The sequence below is a fragment of the Nicotiana attenuata genome, unplaced genomic scaffold, assembly GCF_001879085.1.
Source record: "Nicotiana attenuata strain UT unplaced genomic scaffold, NIATTr2, whole genome shotgun sequence".
Classification (NCBI taxonomy): domain Eukaryota; kingdom Viridiplantae; phylum Streptophyta; class Magnoliopsida; order Solanales; family Solanaceae; genus Nicotiana; species Nicotiana attenuata.
Genome location: NW_017673819.1, coordinates 5,869 through 14,765, shown reverse-complemented (window position 1 = coordinate 14,765; position 8,897 = coordinate 5,869). Strand labels below are relative to the sequence as shown.

The following is an 8,897-nucleotide window of genomic DNA, read 5'->3' as shown; positions in this document are numbered from 1 at the left end:
GCTAATCACCTGTAGGCAAACAATGTAACATATTGAAAAGAAAAGTAGAGTAAAACTTGGCATATTAAATGAAAGTGAAATAGTTTATAAAAAAAAAACATTGAAGAAATTCTACAAAACCATCAAGGAGCAAGGAAGTACTTCACATGATTTTGGTCTTTGAGTTATCCTCATTCTCTTATTCTATTTCATACAGAATAGCAAAAATCATTGGCATACATATTTTTAACAACTAAAATAAACAAGTAGAAAGAGCTGAGAAACGACAGTGAAATAGTACGTAAGACAACATTTTTATGTTAATAATATCATCAGAGGAGCATGTCGTGTTAGTTTATTAGACTATTTGAAGATGATAGAGTAATTTCTGAGATTTAGAAGCATAAGAGGCATAGGGATATACTTGGAAGCATTTCATGAAGAAGGATTATCATCTGTCTAATATGGTATCAAAAATCATGTTAGCTTTTACTATGGGCAAAAGTATCTTTCTATTAATGCCTTACTTGAAGAATTCGAACCAACCATCCACCATGACTAAACCATGCTTACTGCTTCTTACACTCGGCCGGATTTCTCAGTTCCTTTAGAGCTACTTTTTGCTATCCAATTGATCAAAAACAAGTCTTTCTCAAGTTTATATCTGCATTCCTAAAGAATGCTGTTGTTAATGACTTAATTCATCTTCTTTCAGATAGTTTCTTCAGCTTTAGATTTGGGGACTGGAATTCCACCTCAGGCATCAAACTATGCCCATGTTTCCAACATAATAAGAGAAGCCATAAAGTGCAATTCTTTACCTACAGAGAAAGAAGATTTTATTGGCTGTTTTTAATCTCAAAAGCTGGGATACATATATATCAGAAAGATGGAGAAGAAGACCTATACCTACAAAGATGCATATATATGTTCTACTCAAAACTTTATAAAACACAGTAAACCCTTTAATGCAATAGAGCGTAATAAAACTGGCTTTAGTCAATAATTTTCGAAACATTGTATTAAACCTAGTGGTGCAGAAAAAGCAGATTGGTTGATTGTTCAGTCCTCAATCTTCCTCCTATTCTATGGACATAGCTTGTAGATTTCAGTAATACTTCCTCGGACTTTACAATGACGACCCCATATAATATTCTCTAGGCTAAAAGACATGATTCCCCAATCAGATTAATAATCAACCCATTCAAACCAAGAGCTGTCAAAAGATGCGAAACATAAGAAAATAATGGCTCTCGCTTTATTAAATTAAAAAACTCACCAAAGGCTCAAGAATATAGGATATTATCCATATTCATTTCTTCTTGCATCTTAGCCATATATGGCTCAATTGTCTCCCCTCCATGATTGGACTCATTCAAGTTGTAAGTAACAGAACCTCTTTGGATATTAGGACAGTCTTTACTATTTCTAGAAGCAAAGGTGGTATTTGCGTTTTTACTTCCTTGGTCATAAGCTCCAACACCTTTATCCAAGCCAAGTGTGTCACTACAACTTTTCCTTCTGCCAAACTTCGGTGATTTTGCACGCGTTGGTGGTGGCTGCAGTACCCAAAAAAAAAAAAAAAATAGAATATAGAATTATGGTGGTTAAGTTGATAAACAGCAGGGGATGTGTCAAGAAATCAGCAACCCACTGTGAACTTTAACATGCCAGAAGGCCACAAGAAAAAATATTTCACAGTCACACGGCAGACCTATTTTATGGCTAACCTCAACTAGAGGTTGATGTTTCTGTAAGTTATTGGCGATGAGAATGCATTACTTTTTTCAATTCAGCTTTAAGTGGAGGTCCCTCCTGGTAGAAGCTTGGCATTGGGTTTGCCTTAAACAACAAATTCCTTCTCAGTTGCTTCATAGCTCTTCCTGAGTTTAGAAGGTAGAACGAAGTAGTATATTGTTAAATATAAATGATAACGTATTCATTTATTCAGTTTCTGTCGGATGGTGTTCATTGATCTATATTCCACTATTACAGCCAGGATCAGGTGACAGCAACGTAAAGCAGAAACAACATGTACCTTTGTCCTTTCCTCGCATTGAATTTTCTCAGCCTCCAAAGCTAGATGTTTCTCCTCTAACTTTGAGTAAAACTGAAATAAGAGGAAAAACAAAAAGCAAGCAAATCAGCCAAGATTCAGATTTTTCACTTTAAGGAGAACCGGTATTTCCTTTTCTGTTGTTATTTTGTTTTCATGTCATTTAGAGGGGACAAGTCGAGGGGGACAATGAGGTGAAAACCCATCAAATATTAGAACCATATCAGCAAATTCAACAGTCCTAAGCAGAAGCACAAATCAACAGCTACCTCCTTCCTTCTCGCTGCACGTTCAGAGGACCGAAATGTTGGAGCCGACGCAACAGTTGCCCTGGATTTTCTTGCTGAGACCACAGAACTTCTCATTGTTGAGGAAATCATCAAATGGCAAAGCAGAACCCCAAATAAGGATACAACTCAGAAAAAGTGAAAAACTTCATCAAGTTAGATTATGGAGAAAGATCATACCTAGAGGCAATCGACGAGTCTTCCTCATCAGAATGCTTGTTATCAGATTGTAGTGGCTTCTTTGTTGGGAAAATAATATTCCCGCCCAAGAATAATATCCTCGATAAATAACAATAACACAAGAGAGTAACAACGACACCAAATCTTTTAACGGGGTAAAATACAATACCTGAGTGGAGCAATGTTACCACTTAGTAGTGTGAAGAGACTACTACAACTTCAAGAGAAATAACACTCTTTATTTTAGATACCTCACTAAAATATTACTCACACTCACTATTTATCTCACAGACTACAATCTATGGATTACTCTCAGCTTTCTGCTTCTCTCTCGTTTTTGGTGTACTTGAAATGAAGCTGAACGCTTCTATTTATAGGAGAAGTCACCGCAGCCCTAACCAATCAAAACATTGATATCTTCAATTTGCAAAATCCATCAGAAAACCAACTTTAGCAAATTGGTTTTGCAACTTGCTGTTGCTGCCCACAATTGCTTCTCAATTCATCCAATCATATTTTCTTCTTCTTTTTTTTATTTCTTTATTTAGGGACCCACAAATCTCTCCCTTAATTTTGATTTTTCTTTTTCATTGCAAGTCTTGATCTCAGTCTCTGGAAGTCATCAAACTTGAGAGGCTTTGTAAAGATATCCGCAGCTTGATCATGATACTTTACATATTTCAGCTTGACTTCCTTCTTGGCAACGGATTCTCTGATAAAGCCTTGTATCTATATGCTTGCTTCGATCATGATACACTGGATTCTTCGCGAGTGCTTGTGCGGATTTATTGTCAATACAAATCTCTGTAGCTTCAATTTGTGGCAAATTGAGCTCCTTCAATAATCTTCTTAACCAAATAGCATGACACGTACAAGATGAGCTGCTATATATTCAGCTTCACAAGTCGAAAGAGTAACAATTGATTGTTTCTTTGAACTCCAAGAAATAACAGTATTACCCAAGAAAAACACAAAACCAGCTGTGCTTTTTCTATCATCAATATCTCCCGCATAATCCCTATCACAATATCCCATAAGGTTGAAATCACTAGAAGAGGAACAAAATAACCCAAAGTCAGTCGTACCTTTTGGTAGCGAAGAATTCTTCTGGCGACTTTCAAATGAGTGGAGGTAGGAGCTTTCATGAAACGACTTACTACTCCAACTGCAAAGAGTATATCTGGCCTGGTACAAGTCAAGTACCTCAAACTTCCCACGAGACTTTTGAAAAATGTGGGATCCACCTTTTCTCCTTCATCAAACTTGGACAATTTTGTCCCACTCTCCATCGGTGTGTTCACGGGGTTGCAATCGAGCATGTTGAACTTCTTCAATATCTCTTTTGTATAGCTTTCTTGAGAGATAAAAATTTCATCCTCCATCTGCTTTACTTCTAGGCCCAGGTAGTATGACATGAGCCCTACGTCTGTCATCTTAAACTCACGGGACATATCTTTCTTAAAAGCTTCAAACAAACTTGAGTTATTGCCCGTGAAAATAAGGTCATCAACATAAAGACAAACAAGTAAGATATCTCCATTTAGTATGAACTTTAACGTAAAGAGCATATTCAAGGACACAACGAGTAAACCCATTGTCTTGTAAATATTTGTCGATGGAACTATTCCATGCTCGTGGAGCTTGCTTTAATCCATATAAAGCTTTCCTCAATCGCAACACATTATCTTCATAGTTTTTGACCACGAAGCCCAATGGTTGTTCAACATAGACTTCTTCTTCAAGATAGCCATTCAAGAAGGCTGACTTGACATCTAGTTGATGGATCTTCCACTTTATTTGCGCCGCCAAAGAGATCAGCAAACGAATTGTCTCCATGCGGGCAACAGGTGCATAGACTTCTTCATAGTCAATGCCTTGTCTTTTCTTGTAGCGTTTAGCCACAAGTCGTGCCTTGTATTTCTCCACATCTCCATCAGCATTCTTCTTTATTTTGTATACCTATTTCACTCCAATTGCTCGATGACCCTTGGGAAGAGTTGTTAACTCCCAAGCGTTGTTCTTCTCTATTGACTCAATCTCCTCCCTATGGCTTGTCTCCACTTTTTGTTTGTAACAGCTTCATCAAAGTTCATTGGTTCATTGTCAGTAAAGAGACAACATAAAAAATCAAAATTAGTAACTTCTTCTGTGTCCTCATAGAGCTCTTGAATACTCCTTGTCCTTTGCGGCTGTTCATTTGAACTTTCTTGAGAAGAGGGAGATGCAACATTGGTTGGAGAAAGAGGTGGAGTTGTATCCTGCACAGGTTCCACGGTCTCTGGTTCTTCTTCATCACCAAAATATGGAAGAAAATCATATGAAGTTTCTTCCTGAGCTTCCCAATCCCATGCCAATTCTACATCAAATTCAACATCGCGACTTACCACCACCTTACCGCTGCTTGGGTTGTATAACTTGTAGCCTTTTGAATTTGTATCATAGCCAACAAACACATGCTTGATACTTCAATCGTCAAGCTTTGCTCTCCCTTGATGTGGCACATGAGCATAGGCTATGCTCCCAAAGATTCTCAAATGTTTGACACTTGGCTTTCTTCCACTCCATGCTTCTTGAAGGGTTTGATCTCTAACTTTCTTGTTGGAGACCTGTTGTTCAAATAAACTGCACAAGAAACAGCTTCGGCCAAAAATTCCTTGGGCATTCTTTTAGTTTTCAACATACATCGAGCCATATTAAGAATCGTTCGATTCTTTCTCTCTGCAACTCCATTTTGTTGGGGTGAATAAGGTACCGTTAGAGAGCGACGAATTCCATGAGACTGACAAAAGTTATTAAATTCGTTTGAAGTAAATTCACCTCCTCTATCGGACCTTAGAGCTTTAATTTCATAGCCACTTTCTTTCTCCATAAGTACTTTGAAATTTTTAAAAGCAGCAAAACCTTCAGATTTTTGGTTCAAGAAATAAACCCAAGTCTTTCTACTAAAGTCATCAATGAAAAGCAAAAAGTATCTACTTTTACCAAAAGAAGGTGGATTGATTGGTCCACACAAATCTGTGTGAACAAGCTGGAGCGACTTGGTTGATCTTGACATTGCCTCCTTTGGAAAACTCCTCCTTGCATGTTTTCCAAGAAGACAAGCTTCACACAATTGATTGGGATGGTTGATTGATGTTGTATCCCATGTACCATGTTCTTTTCTCCCATTGATTTGAGCGCTTCAAAATTCAAGTGCCCAAATCGCATGTGCCAATACCACGATTCATCTTGCACATTAGCCTTCAAACACTTTGCATCAATTATTTTAAGATTCAGAGAAAATAATCTATTCTTTGCCATATGCACTTTAGCAATTAGAATTCCACTTGAATCTCTAAGCCAAAGATGCATATTTTTCATGTGGATGTCATATTCCTTTTCAAGAAGTTGGCCCAAGCTCAAAATATTATTTTTTAATTTTGGCACATAATAAACATCTTGAATTAGCTTGTGACTACCATCTTTACAGGAGATCAGAATTGTACCTATCCCTTCGATTTGAATCTTTGAGGTATCTCCAAAGGAAACATTACCTCTCACCGTATATTGATCTCCACAAACTTTTCTCTGCATCCACACATATGATTGCTTGCTCCATTGTCCAAATACCACGAGCTGCAATCATCCCTGTCTTCTTCCTTGAGTGCTAGTAATAATGTTGGCTCATCTTCTTCTTTCTTGTCGTTAACAAAGTTAGCTTTTTCTTCAACATTGCTACGACATTCCCAAGAGTAATGGCCAAATTTATGACAATTATAATACTCAATTTTTTATTTGTCATACCTTTGTCCATTATTTTCTTGGTAGTAGCCACGTCTTCTTCCTCCCTTTGTTCACGACCACGACCTCTGAATGTTTGGTGGATTTTAACTTCATTGTTGAAGTTGTTACTATTAGTTCTCCTCTTCCATGACCGCCACGGCCTCGTCCTCGTCCATTTCCTCGATAGCTTTTTTCACCTCCATAATCCTTTAAGGATGCCTGAGTTTTAAGAAGTTGCTCTAGTGGCACTTCTTGTCTCATCTTGATCTTTTCTTCATGAGCCTGTAAAGAACCCTCCAATTGCTCCACCATCATAGAGTCTAAATCTTTAGACTCCTCAATAGCACACACCACAAAATCAAATTTAGGTGTAAAGGTGCGAAGGATCTTTTCTACCACACGGACATCTTCTATGTCCTCCCCGTATCTTCTTAATTGATTCACAACGGTCTTCACTTTTGAACAATAATCCGAAATGCATTCGGATTCTTTCATTTTTAAAACTTCAAAATCAGCCCTTAGAGTTTGAAGTTTTACCTTCCTCACCTTGTCTACTCCTTGAAGAGAATTTTGTAAAATCTCCCAAGCTTCCTTTGAGGTGGTAGCATCTGCCACCTTCTCAAACATGGCATCATCCAAACATTGGTGGATGAGCGTGGGGGCTTGTTGATCCTTCTTCCTTGTCTTTGCCAAGACATCTTTTTTAATTTTGAGGCAGAGCTTCCTCATTATTGGGTTTTGCATACCCTCTATCTACGATTTCCCACACATCCTGAGAGCCAAGAATGGCTTTCATACGTAGACACCATTTCTCATAATTATCTTTTGTGAGACGGGGATACTGAAAAGACAACGGACTATTATTCGCCATGGCTCTGATACCACGTTGTTGGAAAATAATAATATTTCCGCCCAAGAATAATATCCTCGATAAATAACAATAACACAAGAGAGTAACAACGACACCAAATCTTTTAACGGGGTAAAATACAATACCTGAGTGGAGCAATATTACCACTTAGTAGTGTGAAGAGACTACTACAACTTCAAGAGAAATAACCCTCTTTATTTACCTCACTACAATATTACTCACACTCACTATTTATCTCACAGACTACAATCTGTGGATTACTCTCAGCTTTCTGCTTCTCTCTCGTTTTTGGTGTACTTGAAATGAAGTTGAACGCTTAAAATAGGAGAAGTCACCGTAACTCTAACCAATCAAAACATTGATATCTTCAATTTGCAAAATCCATCAGAAAACCAAGTTTAGCAAATTGGTTTTGCAACTTGCTGTTGCCGCCCACAATTGCTTCTCAATTCATCCAATCATATTTTCTTTTTCTTTTTTTATTTCTTTTATTTCTTTATTTAGGGACCCACATTCGTAAGTGCAACTGATAAGGAAACCTGAAAAAGAATATCATAGCCACAGATTCAGAGATAAACATGCTGTTTGATCTATAGACCTTAACTCCAGTAGTTATGCACTAACTGCTCATCTAAAATTAACTTTTCCCATTAACCAAGAGCGGGAGCAAAATAAAACGTGAGGACTTTGTCATTTTGCAGTATCAGGTGTTATGGATTCATCCTCTCCCTTTAATGACATAACTAAGGCTGTAAGTGGGCCGGTCTTGGACCGGGACCGGACCGGGCCCGCGGTCCTAACGGGCTAAACGGTCCCGGCGGGCCGGTCCTGGTGGGCCGGTCCCTTAATGGGTAATAAGCCCGTGACGGGCCGGTCTTGCTCGTGTAGCCCACGAGACCGGGACCGCTAAGCCCGGGACCGGCAGGCGGTCCTGGGCCGGTTCAACCGGGCCTAGCGGTCCTAACGGGCTCCAACGGCTAATTTTAAAAAAAAAAAATTTTTTTTTTTTAAAAAAATAGCCAACGGTCAGATTTTAAAATCTAGCCGTTGGCCTTTAATTTTCAACCGTTTGGAATTTTAAAAAATAGTCATTTGGCCCCCAAACTTTATTTTAACCCCAAACTTTATATAATTACACTTTTCCCCAATTCTCAACTATAAATACCCCCTCATTCTTTCATTTTTACTCACCAATTCATCAATCTATCTCAATCTCTCTCAATCTCTCTCAATCTATATCTAATTTGCTTATTTTATTATTTGCAATTTTCGTGAAAAATTGTGAAGTTGGTGAATTGAAGTATTCAAGTCTTCAAGTCTTCAACGATTTTCAATTTTCAAGAAGTTGTTCGGCAATTCGGTAAACTCGTTCCAACTCTTAACTTTTAAGAATATATTTTTGTGTGTTTAGTTTGCATAATTGTAATTAATATGGCATTTTCTTTGAAAAAAATGTTTGGTGGTAAGGGAAAAGCTAAAATTGGTGAAAGTAGTCTCCAACCTACTACCCTTCCCCCGGCTCCCCGACCCAGACCTATTACCCGTCCTGCTGCTCCTATTATTCTTGATAGTGATAACCCTTGTTTTCAATTTTCCGATAGTGAATTTTGCCATAATGTTGCACAAGGTGAACAATTAAATGAAGAAGTTATGAATGCTCTTTATCCTAATCAAACTATCTTAGAAAATGATGAGGAAAATGAGGATGTAGATGAAACCCAACCGGATTTAGATGATTCACCTACTAGTCCTGTTAATAACC

The 8,897-nt window shown here is 37.9% G+C and overlaps 1 protein-coding gene and 1 long non-coding RNA gene across 2 annotated transcripts; both read right to left on the bottom strand.

Moving 5' to 3' along the window:
• Positions 1-1,265: 1,265 nt before the first annotated feature.
• LOC109217369 (protein WVD2-like 2) lies at positions 1,266-1,854 on the bottom strand. Its single transcript, XM_019381609.1, has 2 exons — positions 1,762-1,854; positions 1,266-1,538 (listed from the first exon to the last, which is right to left on the bottom strand). The coding sequence occupies exons 1-2, from the start codon at positions 1,852-1,854 to the stop codon at positions 1,266-1,268; spliced, it is 366 nt and encodes a 121-aa protein (XP_019237154.1).
• A 136-nt stretch (positions 1,855-1,990) lies between these two features.
• Positions 1,991-2,565, bottom strand: LOC109217370. Its single transcript, XR_002066622.1, has 3 exons — positions 2,503-2,565; positions 2,305-2,392; positions 1,991-2,089 (listed from the first exon to the last, which is right to left on the bottom strand). It is a non-coding gene; the product is annotated as an uncharacterized LOC109217370 (long non-coding RNA).
• Positions 2,566-8,897: the final 6,332 nt, after the last annotated feature.

What these genes read in the sequence shown, in the direction of transcription:
- LOC109217369 (XM_019381609.1), bottom strand. Translation starts at nt 1,854, where the DNA reads ATGAAGCAACTGAGAAGGAATTTGTTGTTTAAGGCAAACCCAATGCCA. An exon ending in TTAAAGCTGAATTGAAAAAA is followed by an intron (nt 1,539 to 1,761) that starts GTAATGCATTCT and finishes TGGGTACTGCAG; the next exon opens with CCACCACCAACGCGTGCAAA.